Source organism: Melospiza georgiana, chromosome 4 (assembly GCF_028018845.1).
Source record: "Melospiza georgiana isolate bMelGeo1 chromosome 4, bMelGeo1.pri, whole genome shotgun sequence".
In the NCBI taxonomy this organism is placed as follows: Eukaryota; Metazoa; Chordata; class Aves; order Passeriformes; family Passerellidae; genus Melospiza; species Melospiza georgiana.
In genome coordinates, this window is record NC_080433.1 from 51,523,723 (window position 1) to 51,545,489 (window position 21,767).

Here is a 21,767-nt window from a genome sequence, read left to right on the forward strand (position 1 = left end):
GATTAACTTTAGGTTTTATGGGTATTCTGGTTTTGTTGCAAGTAGGATCAGAGAAGGGGAATTTCAGGTTACTCTCTATCTAGATGGACTATAAATAGTATTTCAGATTGATTATGTATGTGTATTCCATATATGATGGCTAGTTATTTCAGACTGGTGGAATATATTCTTAAAATTGAGCGTGAGATGCATGCACTTCTTTATTCTGTAAATGTTGAGATTTTTCTGTGTTGTTTCATCACTGTTCTACTGCTGTATAAAACTTCTTACAGAGTGTAGAGAAATACATAACTGGTTAAAATGACATGTTTTAAGATAAAACTCAGGAAGACGTTTTGTACTCCATTGATCTAGCTCCCACAGGAGTTTATTAATATTTAATTGTGTTAGAAGTTACACAAACCATCCCTTTTTATGAAACCTTATTAACTTACTCAAGTAGATTAATTCTAATTAAGAGGAAATAAGAATTCAGATACTTTTTTTAACAGCTACACAGAATTTCCATGCATATTAGATAACTCAGGGTAATTGGTAATTCAGGAATGTGATATGTGTGGCATTCAAGCCTCTTGTTGAGGCTATCTGAATCTCTGACCATGTTGGCAGAATTTGAAAACCTGATCCTCTGAAGTATGTTTTTGTAATGTAATGCCTGTAAATTGAGTTGGGAATTCTGTCCAGGTGTTAGTGGGGAAGCACTCACATCATGCAACTTCTTCCAAAGTTGATTTTATTGGGAGTTGACAAAAGTCAAGAAATGTGAATGAGCATATGGACACTGACCTTGTCAGAGAGCATTGGTACTTCTTTGAATTAAGATGCAGTTCTGGTACAGCACGCTGATGTTTACTCTGAAATTTCCTGTTTGATATTCTTAATATTATCAAAGTGTCTTAGCTTTGAGTGTTGCTAATTTGATGCCCGTACATAATTCAATTTATAGCTATCATAAAAACATACCACTTTCTTGACAAACCACCAGAAAAATAATTACATCAGAAGACATATATAAAAATTGCTTTTGAAATTTTTTTCCTAATTTCATCTAGATTATTTAAAGTGACTTTTGAAAAAAAAGAAAAATCACACAATTTTTACAGTGGCTGGATTCCTGGAACCAAAGGACAGAGAATGTAAATTGGAGTTTCATTGACAGGGTAGTTAAACTCCAGTGAAAGAGTAGGAGTTAGAGGCGATGGAGGCTGCATGACTGTCACATATTCTCCAGGCCAGTTTGGTGGAAATGCTAAGTTGTCTCTGAGTTCATACACATATGCCAGCTGTATTCTGTCTTGTGTTCTTTGGGTCAGGGTCTGGGCTGATTGAGGTCAGTGTGCTTGTTGAACTTGGTTCTTGCTGGAGGGGTTCAAACTGAGTGGCTCCATTTGGACAGGTTCTGAGAATAACTTAATTGTTTGCAGTGCTCAGAACAACCGGAAGAGATGTAGCTTCTGACTGGATAATATAGAGTGAACACAGATGGCTTATAATTGGGAAAACAGCTTAGGGGGTTACCCCTAGTTAGGGAGTGTTGCTCATGGAGCCATATCCTTGGTTTTGGATAAGCATTCATAAGTGCTGAGAAAAAATGAAGCTTGATAGACAGTTCTTTAGCTGGATTTAGTATTTGTTTCAAGACAGAACATGAAATATTGATGCTTCCTTCCTGGTATTTGTTATCTCATACCAGATGATGGGCTGTTTCTGCCAGGCTGTAGTTTGAGTTGAAGTGCCCAGGCAGTGACAGCTGCTGGAACCATTGGCTGTGTCTCACTCCCCCAGGGCTGAGTGCTTCCCTCCACACCTCTTCTTTTCTTCTGCTGGTGTTAAAACAAAGCCACAAAAATCAAAAGAGTGATGTTGGATTTAATGACAGCTGGAAGAGAAGAGTTAAGAGTACAGCACTTCTGGCTCTTTCAGTGACCAGCAAGCAGGCTCTCTGGGATTTTTTTTTTTTTTGTTTTTTTTTTGTTAGGGTTTTTTCATTGTTTTTTTTCTCTCCCATAGTGATGGAGGATGGAGTCACTCTGCATGGCTTTAGGCATGTAGAATTTGGGAATACAATCTGAAGTGGCTTCACTTATACTAGTAAATGAAATAGGGCAAGCAGAGTCCTGTGGCACTTTTGGCTCCCATGGCTGAAGTCTCTTCCCCTTTCCCACCCCCAGCAGGTTATCTGCTTCCAGATGGTTGGCTGGGAATGGCCTCTGATCAGGGCTGTGCCCCCAGCTTGTGCCTGGCACTGCTTCAGAGCATCTTGGCTGGCGCAGGGTGACATGATGCCATGGTGTGTGCTAACACTCAGACTGCAGGGAGAGTTACACACCATAACCAAGCATTTTCAAGGCTGCTGTCATTTGCTGTTTCATTTACCTGATGTGTTTCACTTACTAGTTGTGGACATCACCAGTTTGGCTCTCTTGATAATGAGCTGCAGGGACTGGCACCTCCAGGATGCACTTGGTGCTGGGAGGGGCTGGAAGGGATGGGATTTGTTGCCTTCTGGAAGTGGACAGCTCCTTCCATGGCTTTGTATACAGAGCCCAGGTGATTAGATCAGATACTGAACTTTTAGACAGCTGAAGTTGTGAGACTAATCTTACGCCAGTTACTGTGATGCATATCAGGTGTCTAGGATAGGAATGGAAAGTGCTGGATTTTTAAGCTTGATTCTGGCATTAAACTGTTATGCTAAGAGACTTTCCCCTGCTGCCAAATCCTAGGAATTACATTTCAGCCCAGTCCAGCATTTACATTTTGGACAGCGAAGCTTTGTTTCGTCTTGTTCAATGACATTTTCAATGCTTTGGAAATTTCAGCACAATTGTCTGTTCATGTTTTTCTTAAATGTTTAGTTCAGGGAAGAACACTTAGTAAGGAATGGTTTAGATTGTTTTTAAAAAATATTACTTTGACTTCAGTTCTTTTTGTCAGCCAAAGGAAAAAAGCCACAAAGCAAACAAAAACCCAAACCCTGACCTTCTCTCTTAACTCCATACCTTTGTTTCAGGCCATTCAGACAACTTGTACTGTTTTGTCTTGTGTGAAGGTCGATGCTGGTAGCGTGGGGAATGGCAATGAATGCAAATTATCACTGTGTTTTCTATTAGCTTAATGGGCTCGAAGAAGCAGCAATCTTCCAGGGCAGATGAATGGGCCAGTGTGTTGGATGTATGTTTCAGCTGTAGACAATGTAAAACTCAGTCCAGCTGCCATAGCATACATCTTGGTCAGTGGGAGATTCCTGTGGAGAATTGTTTGGAGCTGGAAGGAAGAGACTACTTTGTCTATGCTCAATGCAATTTTAAAGAATTCTGAGAAGGTGTATGCAAAAGATCATTAATTTTTTTTGTCCTCTGTGGAAACACAAATGCTTTGTGTGGTGATAGGCACCAGTACAAATTGAGGAGAGATTAAGCTTCCCTACTGAACCTATAAATATTGCTTTAGACCACAGGCTTGGCTTAAGAAGTACAAGGACAAGTTCATTTGTTTTAAGTGAATTGTGGAAGGACTGCCAATGTCTTAGCAGCTGAGAGAATTGGTGCTTGGTCAGCAGATCCTATTATGGTAATGTTTTCATTAGTCAGTGCATTAACACCAAGGCATCACCTCCAAAAGTTATATGCATTCTTTTTAAAATGGAACTAGCGTATTTTAAACAAACTAGGTGATTTTTGTTATTATAAGACCAGAAGTGATATTTGTGCCAGTATCTGGTGCAGTAATAATTCCCATCACCAAAGACTGATTTATAGGAAGCAATTGCTCTCTTCTCATCACTCTCTTCCTCCCAGTGACACTGCAGATACTTATTGACCTAACAGCAATCTATTTAAATCCATCCCAACAGACTCCAGTAGAGGTTAAAATCTGAGCCATTATGCTCAAATCTGCAGGCTGTGATTTTTCCTTATACCTGTTTTTTTTTGGTTTTTTTTTTTTTTTCTGAGACAGGATACTTCATGGGTTTCTGGTGCATTGTAGCCAAGTTCTCAGTCTAACACAAGTATTTTAAGCAACTTTGAGAAACATTAGGGTTGTACTGGATCAGGTCACAGTTCTAGTGCTAGCAGGTGTGGAGAGTGTGTGTGTAAAGGGTTCTATAACTTGGATTTTTAACCAAATATTTTAAAAAATATTGATATTGACAAATTTAAATAACTTGCATGGGTTTCTGATGCAGTAATCTGTCTTGCTACCTTGCAGAAACTTTTAATTTTATGATTAAAATTAAAGGGATTTCTCTTCTTGCTCCTCATAATTTACCAATTTTTCCCCCCAAACTCTTGTGCAAACTCCAGCGCTTGTGGTCTACTGACACACAGAGCAGGAGCTGTGAAAGCCCATCTGCTTCTTCTTTGCAGCAGCAATTGAGCATCAGCAAGAGTGCTAAATTTTAATCTAGAAACGTAAGGAAAATGGGTTAAACTTACTCTGAAATTTATAATTAATCCAGGTAGTTTGAAGCATTGTGGACTTAAAGTCTGTGCTGTTTACCAAGTTCCACCTTTTTACAAAATTGCCACTTTCCCCCCTGGGCTTTCATCCTCTAGCCTTAGATGACTTCCATCAGTAGCCAAGTGGGGTGCCAGCCCTGGCTTGTTCAGCCAAGTGCTGGAGAGGTTTCTGCATTCAGTGTGGCACAGAGAAGAGGCTGCAGCTTGGAGAAATGATTAGTCACTGACTGAACAGGTCATCTTATCCTTGAAGGAAATCAGAAGGAGGGAGATGGAAGAGCCATCTCCAGCAGGCTGGCTGGAACATGGCATGAGTCTGAGGGCTGTGGGCAGCCACCAGGCTCAGGGTGGCAGAGCAGGCTTCAGTACTGCAGGAAGAAAAGGCAGTTTTTAGCAGTAAAACAATGATTTCTCATTTATCATAGTTCTCTAAAAAATGCACACTTTAGAATATAAAGGAGAAGCAACATTCTGGTTAATAAAAACAAATAGTTGCTTTTTATTTTAAATACTTGTGTGGCTTTTTAAAGAACATAAGTGCATACAGAGCATAAATTCTGTTCTTCTGAGGTTTCTTTTTAATATGAAAATTCAGATAAATTATCCTACTTCAAAATAGTATTAAATGATATCTTGACTGTTTCCAGCACAGGATTGTTTTGTAGAGCTGTGATATTTACTATAACCTCCCATAGTCAGCATGAAGAATTTCTGAATGTTATTTAGCAGAATAGTGTCCATTCAGCCTCTACTTTCTGCATTTTCTGTGCTAAAATGATTCACATCAACCTTATTTTTCAGTCTTTTGAGTTACATATAGTGATAGTATCATACTGGAATGACAAAAAGCATTTTTATTGTACTTGTACTGTATTGTACCACTTGTACTACTGAGATGAATTATACTGTACTTTACCAACTGTTTAAACCATTTTATTACTTCTTGTGACTGCAAAAGAAAGTCAGTATCCATATTAATTTAGAAATAGGACAAAAATATTTTTTCTAATTAAATACTTTTGCAAGAGGAAAAAACATGTCCTTGAACTCGGGTAGGTCAATAAGATCAGTGGAGCTGTTTTAGATTTACAGAGCTGTGATAGAAAAGCACGCTAGCTGCCCCTGTCATGTGTGAATCCAGCCTAGCTCCTGCAGTGTCAGTCCCAGCAGAGGGCTGAGGGTGGAGGGCAGCTCTGGAGGCCTCCTGGTGCCACCCTCCTGCTCCAGGCTGCCCAGGGCTGTGGCCACACAGCTCTTGAATATCTGCACAGACGGAGACCCCACATCCTACTGGGCAACCTGTGCCAGTGCTCAGTCGCCCTCACAGTAACAAAGTGTTTTCTTCACTCCAGATGGATTTTGTGTTCTGTGCCCGTTGCCTCCTGTCCTGTAACTGGGCATCACTGAGAGCAGCCTGTCTTTCTCTTCTTCAGTCCTTTCCATCAGGAGTTTATACACTTTGGGAGGATATCCTCAGAGACTTCACTTCTCTGGGATATGTAACATCTCAGGAAGTTGAGGCACTCTAAGAATGTCTTGAGGCCTTTCCTGTGCTGAGCTCAAAGCCAGCTGAAGACAGTGGAAGGAATCCCCTTGGCTCTGGTGGGCAGGGCCAGTCTAACCCATGACCCAAGGTGCTCAGTCTCTGCTGTATTTTCTGTTGTAAAGCCCTAGAAATTTTCCAACTACTCTTGCACCACAGCAGTATTTGGTTTATCTCTGTTAAATAGCCAATGACAGAATTGTTAGGGGATCTTTGCTCCTGAGCATGTAGTCTCAGGTTGCCTTTGTTCTTTGTAAGCTGGGCAGTATTCCTCATCAGAAGGAAAACAGGGAGTCTTTTGACTTGCAATTCCCCTCTGAGCAGAAAACCCATTCCTTGTATGTCTTTTGTTCTCTATAAATTAAAATACAGCTTACAGCATATTGAAATAGATCTTACAGTATTTTGGACTTCTCAAAATATTTTGATCCCATTTTGTTTCCTTTCCTACTTCCCCATGTCCTTTGAATATTGTTTCTCCTTGTTAGCAAAGGAGGACTGGGGACAGTCAGTGCCTGTGCCTGTCTTAGACTTTTCATGCCTTGAAGTGTGGCTTCCTCCTAGGTGAGTGGCCTTTTAGCTATTCTGGACCCCATGCATTATGGAGCTCCACCAGAAGACTCTGGATCTGGAGGCAGTGTGTCAGTATACGAGGAGAACTCCAGTTAATGGTAAAATCTTCTAGTTTTAGTCTTACTGTGTGCCTGAGGAGTGAATACTAAAATAAAGTATGCTTAAGAAAATCCTAATTCATTAAAATACATTACACTGGATATGTAGCAATCTGCACTAAAGAAGAAATTGGAAACATAATATTGGTAACTTTATTGGTAGAGAATTAAAAATATTTTTTTTTACATGGAGAATTTTGCTGTAGGGCATGCTATGCTTTCCTTAAAACCTATTTTGTTGAGGTTGTGTGGGAAAAGAGCTAATATTTTCCATTCCTCTTTCATTATATTCTTACCAGGGAGTTCATAAAATATAAAATACCTGCAGTGTGTTATTATTTTAGTTTATTTCCAGTGCAAATAAAACATTAACATATGCTAGATATGAATATATTTGCTTTCAGACAGCTGGGAGTGGACAGATTGGCAGTGTTCCAGCTTCTAATAAGTTGGTACCCTAACTTTAGTAATGCTGATTTCACAAGAATTTTCTTGGGTAGCTATGAAATAATAATTTAAAAAACCCTGTTCTATTTATAAATACAAAAATAATCTCGGATATGTAAGCATTTACATGCCTGTGTGTTGATTTCAATATGTTTGTTCTCAGCAGTAATGTGCTTATGTCACTATATGAGCATCATTGATCTATGAGGTTCTTTTTGTTTGATTTGTTTTTTGGGAGGTTGTGGTGGTGGTTTTTTTTGTGTGTTTGTTTGGTTTTTTGTTTTGTTTTGCTTTATTTCAGGGTTTTTGTGTGGGGTGTTGTTGGATTTTTTTTTTTTTTGGTTCCATAACCAGAAGCACATTGCCAAATCAGCTGCTTGTAGCTCATGTTCTGGTTTTTGCCTGGACCTTGTACTCTGTAGATCTTGGAAATACTTATAGTATCAGTAGCAAACATCTTCAATGGGTATGTGCTGTGGAAAAAAAAGAGAAAAGCCTTAGCTGAAACCCCCAGAACTAAAGGTTTTGGACAAGGTCACAGAAGTGTGAGAAGTTGAAGACAGAGTACTGATGGAGTAAAGGCTTTATAAAACCCATCCAACCAACCAAATGGGATTCTTGGCTTGCACAATTTTGCAAAGACCAGTCTGCACTTGACATACTCCCGTTCAGAACAGGATTGCCACATTGACAAGGATTGTTTGGATGGAAAGTTGGCCTAGGGGAGACACTAGTAGGAGATATGGGAGCGTACAAGAAGGCATACGTACAATTTTTTGATAGTGCCTATGTCTGTGAAATGAAAAAATGGAAGGTTGTCAAGGCTGAAACTCAAGAAATAAATTATTGGAAGAAAACTCACCACAAAACTGTCAATAATGTGATCTTATTTCCTGTGGAAGGGATGGTAAAATATGAATGAAGTTGATTCAGTGAGATTAATATAAAATGATGTACACTGTTACCCTTTATTTGTCTTTTTGTGAAGATAATGATTTAAACCCATGGCTTTCAGTCTTTTGGACTGCAGAAGTTTGACATTTTTTTCAGTGGAAACATGTACTGAATTAAACCATCTACTGCTTGGTATACTTCTCTTAACTACTGCTTGCAGATATCTGAAGTGTGATGTATAGACCTCCAGGCTGTTATTGATCACTGTTTCTACATCTGTCAGCTCATAAAATATATTCAGCTTCACATAATGGTCACTTAGTCCCATGTGAGACACAACTTTAAAATGAAAATCTTGTCTGATATGATGTAGCAGACCTTTATCCTGCTTTCCTCATCTGTTGCCTTCAAAAAGGTCATTGCAATCCTCTTTATTTGAAGAGTTTTTGCAGTTTGCTTTTGTCACTGTACCAGTCACAGGACTCTGTGCTGTTTCTGTAACTCTGTTCTGCCAGTATAGAGAATTTTTACTAAGTTTTGCCTTCTTGGGGTTTTTGATTTGTTACCAGTTTCTATTAAGAAGAAAGCCCTCTTCATTTGTTTTGGAGGATGGCTGATCATCCTAAGCCTTTCTCTACAGGGTTGCTGACTAGTTTATTTTCACCTTCTACTTGTTGAAATTATTTGTGAAAGATTCTGATTGTAAGTGAAAATTCTGGTATTCCTCTTCTTGCTTTAAATTAGTTTCAAGTATAATTTTGACTATTTTCCCAATGTTATTTTAATTTGTGACATTTTGTCAAAATCACTTAACATTATTCTACATTATTCTACATTTTTTTCTTTTCCTAACAGATGAAGAAATTTGACAATATTATTAGATTTCCTTTTTTTTCTGTTGTCCAAAAAAATTTTCCTTTTGTTTCTGATGTCTGTGTATGTACCACATACATAGTAGTATTAGAATTACAGTGGCATTATTGTTTGTTGTAATAAATTGTTTCAGAAAACACCTGGTTTCAGTTGTAAGATTTCCCCCCCCATCCTGAAATCAAAGCAAGTAAATATGCTTGACTCATCTGGAAATTAGGCACATAACCTGTTTTGTCTAGTAAGCAAGGACGTCAGGTACTCCAAAGATAGGGAAGATGAGCAGGCATGCTTCTCTCTATGTAGTTATTTTGACAATGACATGTAAATTCAGGTATTATTTCCTTAAGATGTCTCACTAAGTTATATATATATTGACTGAAGTGCAGTTTTTCTCTCTAGGCTAATTTTACAGGCTTGTAAAGGGGAAGTTAGTTTTTTAGATGTTTTCATCATGCTTTATCTAGAAACCTTGTAGATTCTCAAGGCATGTAAAGGAGAAATCAAATCTGAGTATAGCACAGAAGAGATAACAATCTTGGGTATGGTTGTTGTGAATTTCTCAGACAGGCTTCTTAATAGTAGTAGCATATGACTATGGGATGCTTAAATGTTGTCCATTGTCTTCTGTAACTCTTTGTGAACAGTGGTGGTAGTACAGTGTGAGCCCCTAAGCACACGCTTTTCATTTTTTTAACTTTGCAGTATTCTGTTGGTGAGTTGCTGTGAAGAAACATGGGAATAGATGAATACAGTAGAAAGTTAAAATAGACATATAAATTAATAAATCACATCCTTGGGGAATCACTGGTTCTATCAGTGCTACTCACTTCTTAAACACCCTCTTTTATGAGCACAGGAGCAGGCAATTCCAAAATGCTGGAAGTCAAGCAGATAAGACAGAAGGTTGGCTTGACTGAAAAGGGACCTTTTGGATGGAGCTAAGGCCAAAAAGGAAGGTATTTGCCCAGTGGAAGCAAGGTCAGGGGACATGGGAGGAATACAGAGATGCTGCTTGCCACTGTAGGGAGAAAAGTGCTGCAGCCAAAGCTCAGTTGGAGTTGAATCCCGCTCCATATAGATAAACAGACTTAACTGCACAGTGTGTGAATTTTGCCTGATGTTTAGAAAGGTCCTCCTAAGGACAATAGGAGTATTTACAGATATGATTTTTTAAAAACTATCAGCGACCATAAAACTTTCTTTCAGTAATGTTCCCACAGCAAAAAAGGAGTAGTTACATTTACAGCTGCTATGAACTCCAGCTTACTGTTTTTCTGTGATGAATCGGAGTATCGACAGATACATTTGGGAGAAATTGGCTGTGACATAGCAGAATCTGTGAACATCTGCTCCAGCTACTTTTAAATTTTTAATTATTTCAAATCCTGAACTGACTTTAGACATGAAGTATTATATTGTTTGGGAATGCACAATGGATAATAGTCACTTCTAGGAGCCTTGGGAAACAGCATGTTAGATGTACATAGGTTTCTTTTAAAACTGTCTTTTGAAAATTTCTAAAACTATTGTTAATACCTGATTTTTTAATGTTAGATTTTACTTAAATATTATTAGGTAGTGAAGGTTGGGATTGAGTATATAAAAAATTGAGAAAGCCAGTTTGGTAACCAATTTTAATCAAAATTTCCAGAAATGCATTTACGCTGCTGTCTGTGTTAAAAACCTTTTGGTGACCTAATGGTAAGGATTTAGCTTAAGAATGTTAAATGCAGTTATCTGGAGTGTTTGTGATTATGCCAGCTAATCCTGTCATTCTGGCTGAAGGGAGGGATGGAAGGATTGCCAGATTCCTTATGTGGGAACAGAAGTGGATGGAAGAAGAGTTGGGAGCATGAAACCCTGTCAGTTGCTGTACAGAGCTAGGTGCAGGTGCTTTGAGAGAAGTGAGATCTAACAGCAGCAGTGGATGTGGTGCTCGACTCCTGGGAATGTCTGAGCACATTAGACTGGCCTGCACCAAGAAGGCAAACGTGAGTATTGCTGTAACAGCCAACCTAACCAGGGGCTGCTGTTCCTAGGAGAAGTGAAAGAACTTGGATCTGAGAAGAAAATAAATACAGTGAGATGGATGCCAGGTCACAGGATGCCATGCCTTCGCTAGGGAGGTGTGTGCAGCAAAATAATAGTGCAGAATTTCTAGCTAAAACATCTGTGGAAACTGTTCTGGACCAAGGATATTCTGATTGAGAATAAAAGCATCTGTAGGGTCCCTGACAGTTGCTTAAATATGAGTGTAGTCTGTAAATACTTAAATAATATGGCAAGCTTTTGGTCAAAATCCTCCATGACTGTTAGAGGTTGCTGTAGATTTTTGGAGCAGAAGCTTTGTGGAACTTTTGACTTGGGAGCGTGGAAACATCACCTCCAAGTTTTCTTCACCTTAATAAATGCCAGTTTTACTATATGGTGGTGGAGCTTTCAGTTTTGCAGCTTGCATAGGATCTTTTTAGTGCTTTCAAATGAAACTGTCAGAATCTGGGGAAATGGTGCTGTTCAGAGAGGCACTTGCCTTTTACTGAACATGTTCATGTGATTTGTGTCCACAAAGCTGCAGAAAGCCACCATCTCGGTTGTCATGTGCAAAAGTATGTCTTTGAAAATTGTGCATAATTGCACAATTTTTTTTCTTTTTCTTAGTGGCAAATCTGGGTAAAATATCCTAATGAATGAAATACGTTATTTTATTTCCCCTCTGCCACCTGTTGGAAGTATCTGGGGAGCAGAGTTAAATCTTGTAAGCACAGCTGCAGGAGTAGGTGCATGTCTTCCCACCCATGTCATGTCCATTGATGGTTTTAACTTACCATGGAGAGCACAAGCCTCTTTTTTGTAATAAATTAATGCTGGTTGGTGATATCTGTTTAGCTCTCATAGATTTCAAAATACTGACTCAAAAGTGTGCAAGTCTTTAGCCGTTTTTCATTAATTTCATAAATTCTCAATACTCAGTCTGAATCAGTTAATTCAGTTTCAACTTGCATGTGAATACCTGTGACTTGAGGCATTTCTGATGGGTGTATGGGTGAATTTAAGCATGTCTTGCAGCATAAGGTGCTCTAGGGAGGTGTCTAGTTTTCTGAACTCTATTTTTTCTCTTAACAAGGTTTTCAGAAAAGTATCTTTTGCAACTAGCCCAGCAGTCCAGCTGAGAAAAGATGGAACAAAGTACAAATTTCCCTGTCAGCATTTGATAAAATATCTATTAGCACCTTCACTAAATATAGTTATGTCACTGGTGTTGTGGATAGCTGACATAAGGAATTGATCAGATAATGTCAAATCCCATCTTTGTGGGGATTAAGCGGGCCTGTAATATTTGCTTTGGAGATCCTTTGGTCTGTCGGACTGTTGTGCTATTTATAAATCTTTAAGATAATTGTAATACAGTTGTCTTTTAGTTAATATTAACCTCAATTGCTTTTCCTCTCTTGACACTCTGTAAGGCTTTTGTCTAAGGTGTTTGATTTTATAGTTTGACATTTTGCTGTGAAAGTTGTTTGGGTATTGGATTGCCAACAATAGTGAATTTGTCATAAAATGGGTGGGCATTTTGTTCACATTAGGCATGCTCAAGTTAAATACTATGTTTATAGTCCAAAATACGCCAGTTCTCTTTAACAAGCAGAAAGGATAGGCTCCATTGCACTAAAGCCAAAGTTTTCCATGTCGTTCAGTAGAACTGTTTTAGCTGCTCTGTTTAACCAAGCTAAAGTTGTAGTGTGAATAGCAGTAATGCCCTTTTTAAGGGAAGCTGGCATCAAACACATTGTCCAGATTGAATCTTTGCTTACCAAGATACACCTCCATTTGTGCAATTAGTGTCCATTGGCTTTGATTGGCTGCAGCCTCTTTCCCAGACTCCCCTGTCTGGCAGCCTGCTGTAAAAGTTTTACTCAGATGTTAGCTCTATTTACCTCAGCTGAACTGCTGTCAATAGAGTTTTTAGTCATGTTTTCATTGCTTTTTCAGAGCTCAGATTACCTGTTTAGTCTTTAAGGATGACTCAGGGAGCCTGTATTCCAGGATTGAAATTATTTCTATAGAAAGCTTCTCAACAACACCACATAGGATAGATGAATTATGTAATTTCCTGGTAGCAGTTGATGGAAATATAGGAAATATGAGAGGTAGGGGAAGGAATTCAGGATTTCAGATTGACTCCTTGCCACTGTGACTAAACAGCCTGTTAGTGTTGGAGGTGTCTCACACTGTAGATACTCTCAAGTGATTCTAAGACTGATATAGAACAGTGACTTTGTGTTTTAAATGGAATAGAAACATTTAGCTTTTTTAGCTAATAAGACGTAAGACACAAATAGTAATTGGTTCCTTGTCATGATAAAATTTCAAATTCTTTTTTTTTTTTCAGCTAAGGAAGCAGAAGCAGATATGTGCAGCTTTTCAGCAGTGATTGACTGGAAAAATTTGCAATATATTTTTCAGCTTGAAATTTGGAATAATTTTGAATTGTTGAGAGAGATGGCATGAAATGAAGTAAGTCTGCAGCCTCACTGACTGCAGCAACAGAGGAGTTTGTGCTTTCCAGAAAATGAGAAAAGAAGAAATAATGCCCAAATCCCGAAGATAAATGAGAAAGGGGTGAGAGCCATGCCTAGTAATGATATGGCTGTCAAGAGAAAGCAATTCAGGAAGGTGGTGATTATCTCTGTACTTCTAAGGATACAGCCACACTGTGGTTTTGCGCTATGTAAGCTTGCAAAGTAGGATTAATGCAGCTTACACAATGCCTAGGCCTTCATCTCTGAACAGTAGAAAATGTAATCAAAGAGATTCCAAGGAGGAGGTAGAAAAACCAAGTGAATGAGACAGGTTTGGGTTTTTTCTGCGTGAGATAATTTTGGATGTGTTTCCTCCCTGCCAAGCAACCAACATAAGTGAACAAAGAATGAAGCAACATAGACTTAATTACTGGTTTGTAGGTTGTTCGTTCATAATTACTGACAAATTTCACAAAACTGCAAGTCCTATCTGCCACTCATTGGGCAGTTGTGAATAAAAGAAATTAAAGTGGTTTGAGGAGTTGACCAACGTGCTGAACTTCCTGCTTTCCCTTGGTGATAAGTCTGAATCCAAACTATCTGAGATACCACAGGGAAGTGTACATGCATTCCTCAGGGGATGGCATGCACAATGTAGACAGTGAAGGTAAAAAATGCAAAAATGAGAAAATGTTCTACTTGACATTATGAGAACTCAGTGAACAGGTGGCAGGAGTTTGCTGGGTCATGGATCTTGCATGGACATTTAAAATAATTCAAAAGGAAAGTGTCATTTGGAGGCCAGTGGGAAGAAGGATTGTGGAAGAGAAGGGATGATTTAACAAACTATTGATAATTAATTGAACAGACACAACAGCAAGGGGGCTCCTGAAAGATTCTTTTTGCTGGAAGAACATGGAGAAGGTTCCATGTCATCACAATGTGTTAGACAATACTAAAGGATAGTTGCATTATTAATACAGCTGTGTAAATATAAGCAGACCTTGCTAATAATTTTTTAGACCCTGTACACAGATGCTTACCAGTGTAGTAAGCACTGTTTTGCATACAAATAGATAAAGAGTAGTCAAACTTCTAAGTAGGTTTTTTAGGCTTCTTGTTTCATCTTCTTAGAAACCTCTCCTTTGAACAATATATATTATTTTAGGTTCTGGGGGAATGTGGACATTTGATGGCAGGAGAAATAGTTGATGTATTTAAACTGTAGATGAAATCCTACATAGGCAATAACTACCAAGATCTGGAACAGCTAATCATCAGGTAATGTCTTGACTGTGACTCAGTCTATTGAATGAAAGGACTTAGGAAGATGAATGATGATATGCTTCCCCAGAGAGATACCAATCACAAACTAATCAGAGAATCCTGGAAAGCATTTAGCCAAGCAGAAATTAAATCTTCACTGGACTTTTCTATTTACATGGTGCTAGTCCAGATGTTCATGTTGCTGAAACAACTTTATTTCTGAAGGAAAATAAAGACAGGAGTCACCAGCATCATGGGATGTTTACTGATTGTGACAGTTGCTGTCTGGAGGCAGAGGGAACATTCTGTTCCACACTACCTGGGCTGTGTGTGCCCGTGTCTTAGGATGAAAGGGGTGCAGAAAAATGTTAGTGGATTTGTCTTTCTAGAAATCTTTCTATATGTACTTAATACTCACCTAACCAGATTATCTTAAAGTTTTTAGAAGCCTCGAGGTAGCCTGATGTAAGTCTGCCCTTTACTGTTTGTCAGGATGCCTTTCAGTGGGCAGTGGAAGAGGAGTGGGCTGGCAAGAGACGGGAAAAAGGCATTTGTGGCAGCATTGGGAGAGGAAAGGACAGTGTGCACTGGCAAACTTACACCATCACTAAACCCACCAGTGTCTGTCGGGATAACTAAACATGGAGCCATGGTTTTAAGAAGAAATACCCCTTTTGAATGTTGTCAGTGAGAGCAGCAGTCCATAGGACATGCTTAAGCTTGTGCTTAGATTATTCAGTTTAAAAGGTTTTCAATTCAGTTTCAATTATTTTTTTTTTAATTGGGCATTTATTGTTTGTTGGTTTTCTCTCTTGTATCAAACATACTTTGGTCATTCTATATAGACAGGTCCCTGTTACCTGGAGACATTATAACCTTGCTTGCAAAACCTCAGCAAAATGCTTGGCTGGTTTATTTAAGGGAGCTCAATGGATGAGATACAGTTTTCTTAGCTGCATGGTGGCCGAGTGTTGTGATGGTGGAGGTGGGCACGTGAGCTCTGCTTGAAATTTCTGGCAACCACACAGGCTTGAGTCATGCACTCTGCTGCCGTGTTCTAACCTTTGAGTACAATTCTTGGGTGCATGAAGATACATGGGAAAGGGTCAAGGGCCATCTGGGCAGAGCCATCTCTAATGGACTCGGAATTTCTAAGTTTTCTTGTTTCCAAGACTTTATGGAGAAGAGCTGATTTTCTTGTTGAAAGCGAGTGTTTGTGATACTGTGCCACTGCATTAGAATGGCTCCATATGCAAAGACTTCCAAAGCCTGTTGGTGGAATAAAAAAATAGCTTTATGATTTCACACTAGGCTGGATGTGTTCTTTTGATGGTTCTTCTGTATGTGTTATTTTCTATGTTTCTTTGAAGAATCAGTTTTGTTGCCATTAATGAGGAGACTGGATTCAGTGGACTATGTTTTGAGGTGGTTTGTTGTTTTACTTTTTTTTTTTAAACTTTGTTTTACTTTTTTTAAGAGGCCTGGGTAGTCTCACTCATATGTTCAGAGTATTTTGGCTTCAGGACCATATTTTCTTCAAAGATAGAATGACAGTGATTTTGATGTCTTCTGCCTTTTCTGTGAACAGTCGTAGTCTTCCTGTTGGGAACATGAGGATGTGTTAAATTAACAGTTCGCTGCCATTGTGTGATCCTCAGGCAATGCTGCACTGTATTTTTTCCTGTCACATTTAGTTGTTCTTAGAAACTGAAATGTATGGGACAAGGGAAAGAGCTTAATATTTTGAATATTTCAGTGTAGTGTCATGGCATGTAATGCATAGGAGGTGATGTGTATGACTGGATGATTGTCTTTGTCTAGCCTAGATTCAAGATCTGCTAGTTTGTGGTAAAGATTTATACAGAATTATTTAATATACTTTCTTCTAGGAGAAGGAACTCTGGGGAGAAGGGGAGAGGAAGCAGACACAGTATTGAGCTTTTGACTCTTTGTGAGTCACACACTCTGCCTGTAGTGGGTTGACCCTGGCTTGACTCCAGGCATCTCCCAGAGCCACTCTCCCACTCCCCTCCATAGCTGTATAGGAAAGAGCAAATGTAACAAAAGATTAGTGAGTTAAGAACTGGGAGAGCACTTTGGAAACTTATATCACACAGGATAATATATATTTTATGATGTAATTATAACCAATATTTTTGAATTTCAAAAACCCCATTTTTGTTGCTATACCCATCACTTATTTTTCATCATCAGTTCCAAAACTTTAATTTTTTCATGCTGATGAAGTACTAAGAAAGAGCTGCAAGTTAAAAAACAAAAGTAAAGTAGAAATGAAAATAAAAGAAATAATGCTAATTAATATAGGTAATTCAAAGTAAAAGATGAATAAAACAAAAAGTCCTGTACTTTTAGATATTTTAAAATTGTCTAAAAATGCAGTCTATTTAAATATAATAGAGAAATCTTTCTGTGAAAGTATAATTGATTTGCATCTTCAAATCAATGGTTAGCAAATTAGACCTCTAACTATGTAATCTGGAACTTGAAAGTTGTAACCTACTCCTGTTATTTCATGATTATGCTAACTTGATGAGCCTTGACTGTGTCCTAAGCAACAGAGACAGACATCTGATTTTCTGTACCTAGCAGTTATGTTACTCAGCCTTTATACTTTGCATAATGTAATTGCAGTAATGGACCCATTAAAAAAAAAAAAGGCAAGACAGTTTGCTGTGAAGATGTTTTATGTAAGTCTTAAATACTGAATAGGAGTTTTAGTGAGCAATCCAGTACTGAGCTGTGTCAGCATGCTGCTGTAAAACCTGGTGCTGCTGGGGTGCAGGATTGGCACCAAGGCCATGGTGTGACAAACACCAATCCTGGTGACATCCGTCTGTCATTTGATCATTGGAGACTTGATCCTGTTTTTGTTGGGGAATAAAAAGACAGTCACAAAAATAGTTACTGTACAAGAAAATTCATATACTTTATCATTACTGGTAAGGCATATTAAAGAATGGGGATATTCAAGATACAAATCCATACTGTTTAAATGACATAATGTGTGGGGTGAGGAAACATCAAAGGACTGTGATAACAAATAAACATATGGCTTTAGTGATCACCCTTCATCATGCAACATTCCTCTCAAGAAACTAATTATATATTAATGCCACTGGCTCTGCTCTCACACTCCATTTTCCTGTGCAGCTGTGAGCTGTGTCGCAGGCAGTCACCTTTCTTGGGGTCATCTGAGACATGTCTCTTCTGCCATCTCAGTAGCTATCTGTACTCCATATTGCTTCGACATCCTTCACCTTTCTACTTACATGTGCCTTTTTGGGGACTTTGTGGGGACTTTTTCTCCTCTGCATTTTTTTCTTATGATATCCTAGAGTCCTATAGATGGGTTTAGAATATTCTTGCAGCTGAATCAGTCTTTTTATTCTGAAATGCAGTCCTCTTTAAGAAAATGTATCAATTCTGTAAGCAGCGTGCCAACATGTTTATACAAAAATCATTGTGTTGTGTTGTTTTGTTTTGTTTTTTTCTCTCTGAAGCGGTGTGTGTATTTGAAGGCAGAACCTACTTTGAAGGACAAAGAGAAACTGTGTATTCAGGCTCAGGGGACTGTGTTCTTTTTGAGTGCAAGGTAAGAATACTCTTGATGGAATAAAAATTCTTGCATGTTAGAAATATCAAAGTCACGCTTTTGAAATATAGATAGGTGTACCTTAGGAAGTGACAGAAAAGGAATCCAGTAGATCCTGTGTTTATGTTGTCGGAGTTCCACATCAAATTTTTGCAAATAAATTTACTTTGCATAACTGCAAGCTTTGATGATACAGCTTGACAATCAGGCAGCATTGTTTCTTCCCTAGGTATTGTCCCCACCGTCAGCAATGAAACATAAACAGATTACCTTATGTTTCCATCTGCAGTGTTATTGTTTAAAATTATGTGCTGAGGGGTAAGAGATACAGATGTAATGGGGGCATAGTTTGGAATTCAGGATCATTCTTCAGAGGAAAAGCTAGGGGGAAAAGAAGAAAAAGAGCTGGTACACAGGTGTCTGGTATTTCTAGTGATGGAAATGGGGTAGGCTTGGGGTTTTTATTTGTAAACAGAATATATCTGATGCTGAGTCAGTCTTGCCCTGCTGCATGAATACAGCCGCTCTTCAGGGCAAAAATATACTTTAAGGGTAAAATATACCTCAGGGACAGCTGTGGCTTAAGAATTACACAAACTGCTGCAGTAAGTTGTGTGTTGTCTCTCTAGGGGAGGGATGGGGAAAAATCCTGTCTGCTTAGAGAGCTGCAGGCTGTGGGCTGGAGTTGAAAACCTGAACACACATTTCTCAGTAGAGAAAGAGAGGCGAGCAATTCCTCTCCCTTCTCATCATGCAGCAGATTATCAGACCAGTTTCTGGAAATCTCAAACATTTTCATACAGTTGTTAAAAAGTGTATTTTACAAAGAGGAACTGGGAATTCTTTTCTAACTGCTGTTGATTTTAATCCTTATGAGCTTAATTGCTGCAGTAGGGCCTTTGACACCCTTTTGAGAATGGCATGAAGCTGACCAGAAATAATTTTGGTTTCAGCTGTAGGCTTTTTGGGGCTATGAGCTTGTATTTTCAACATGGCACCCAAGACATGAATTCTATGATTAGTCAATGGGTATAATTAACAATGATCAAAAGTTATGTGACATTGCCTTGTGTTCCTTGCAGCTGGCAATTGTGATACTGTATTAAAAAAAATGCCTTTGTTGGCTGGGCTAGCCTGTGTTTTGTTGATTAGACTTGTTTTCTGGTAGGCTGCCTCACTGTCTTGGTAGAAATAGTAAGCAGCAACTTTGGCTGATTGAAATGTTGCTTTTTCAAGGATTGAAGTATGCACAGTTTCTGCTGAACAGCCTTGTGAATGATAATTCAGAGCATAAAATCTGTAAGCTTTGTTGGTCAGTTAGGAATTCATAGATGGGAATTATTTTATTACTACCAGAGTTCTCATAAAAGGATATAATTAATGACTTCAAGTCAAGAGGTATTAATAGGAATGGCGCAGGTACTGGTTTCATGCTTGAAAGATTATAATGATGTTATCAAGGCAATGTATGGAAATTTTTCATTTTGTCTGGATGTAATTAAAAGCCTCATATTTTGTTTTGATTGGCTGCTGCAGTTTTGTATGCTATAGGCATGCACTTCTCTGTTTGAATATTATAAATAAGTGAATGAAAGATTATCTTCCAAATTAGACTTTATAAAAGATTAAAATAAAATCCAGACTATCTTAATTGATGTTATTTCTATCAAAGGTTAATTTAGCTTATGGGATTGCTGGGTTTTGTTTGTTCTGGTGTACAGCACATCTGTCTGATTTGCTTTATTGTATTATAAGATTAGGGCTGGTATCTCTGTCAAGATTGTTTAAGGTAAAGTTTGAGCAGTCATTTTGATGTTGGCCATTGTGTACATTTTCATCTTTATATTTCATGCTTAAAGAGGATTTAAAATTAAATGCTAGACTAATAATAATACTACACACACATACAATAGCAGATGCATTATTTTAGATGTTTTTCTTGCATGCAGAAATGCATAGTGCTGAGTTCATTGAAGTCTTATTTTAACCACATCACTTATTTTATGGCAGATGCCTCTGAGGAACATGCTGTTGTTCGCCTTATTTTCTTTCTTTACCCTATCATGACTAGAGTACAGCAAGACACATTATTTATGGCCTGAGGGAGCCTAAGGGAGGTACACCCGTGGTAGCCAGGTTGCTAAGGCAAGCATTTTGTGTGGCCATACTGCAGCAATTTCAGATGACCTGCACTGAGTGCCTGAACATACTTGTGCACCTTCTTGTGGCATTGTACACTTCCAGATACCTAACCGAAACCTCTTTCCTAATAGGGACACAGTGCCAGTTTCTTTCAGTGTTACTGCCACTGAAAGCAGTGAGATCAGAGATGCTCAAGATTGATTTTACTTGCTGTGTATATAACAAGCTTCTTTACAGTATTCATTATGGGGACCCTTGACTCTGGAATCTGCCGCTTCAGTTTTTGAGAAATAGCTGTAACTCTTACAGGCATAATGCTAAGAGAAACTTCTGAGACAAGTTATTTGACAGCTAGGATAAGAGAAGAATGAGAGTTGTTGCCACGCTTCTGCTTGCTTGAAAAGGTTTGAGTATAGGACAGTTCCTGATGGTTTTATTGTGCTATGTTGTCCTCACAAATGGTTTTTGAAGGTACCTGGAGTTTGGCCTAGGCATGGGTTTGTGTACATCATAATGGTGAAACTCCACTAAAGTTACAACTTCCTTTATTTCCTATCTCACAGTATTAATCAATTACCTCAATTTAACAGGACCACAAAATGCAGCGAATTCCAAAAGGCGTCTGTCCAGCTTTGAGCTGCCCAGAATCTCAACAGATCCCCTTATCCCACAGTTGCTGCAAAGTCTGTAAAGGTAAGGTAGTAGCAGGATATATATATATATAAGCTCAGTGTAATTTTTCATTCTTATAGATTGTAAATGGATTTTTTTTTCTGATAATTTTGAATAAGACACTCCTATGCATGATGATCACTGTAGATCTTGGGAAGCTGAATAGGTGACAACTGGACTGTGACATCTGAAAGTTGTTTGTAAAATGTTTCGTAATGTAAATTCTGTGAAACAAGTTTTTGTGTTTTATTCCAGCCAAAAATGGGTGGAGAGTCTAAGAAATCATGTATATAATTACTGATTTCTCTTCCCTTCACCCACTCCAGTGTCCAAATGGAATAGACTGGAGAAATATTCATGTTTCCCAGCATCTTTCTGGGGTGCTTTGAGATATCTCTTTCAGAGGACCATTTGTGCTAAGCAAATGTTCAAGTACTTGGGTAACTTGTTCACCTCTCTGGGCTTGTAGTCTGCATCTATAAGCAGAAACTTTGGGAAATATTTTTGTATGCTGTGCACCTTTGCGTGCTACAACCAGTCTGATCCTTACCAAAGGAGAGCGATGTAGGAAGTGCTCTGAGTCTTTGGCCCACCCTTTTGACCTGGACTAATACTGGTATCTTCAAAGCTATTAGCATTTGCATCTTCAAGTGGCTACATCTG

The 21,767-nt window shown here is 38.5% G+C and overlaps 1 protein-coding gene across 2 annotated transcripts in view; it reads left to right on the forward strand.

Annotated features, from left to right (window-relative positions):
- The window catches only part of NELL2 (neural EGFL like 2), a 134,988-nt gene that overhangs the window by 35,798 nt on the left and 77,423 nt on the right, over nucleotides 1–21,767 (forward strand). For both annotated transcript variants that reach the window (XM_058021901.1, XM_058021902.1), the window contains exons 10-11: nucleotides 18,199–18,290; nucleotides 21,023–21,125. In XM_058021901.1, coding sequence (XP_057877884.1) covers nucleotides 18,199–18,290; nucleotides 21,023–21,125 — 195 coding nt within the window. The remainder of the gene's footprint in view (nucleotides 1–18,198; nucleotides 18,291–21,022; nucleotides 21,126–21,767) is intronic.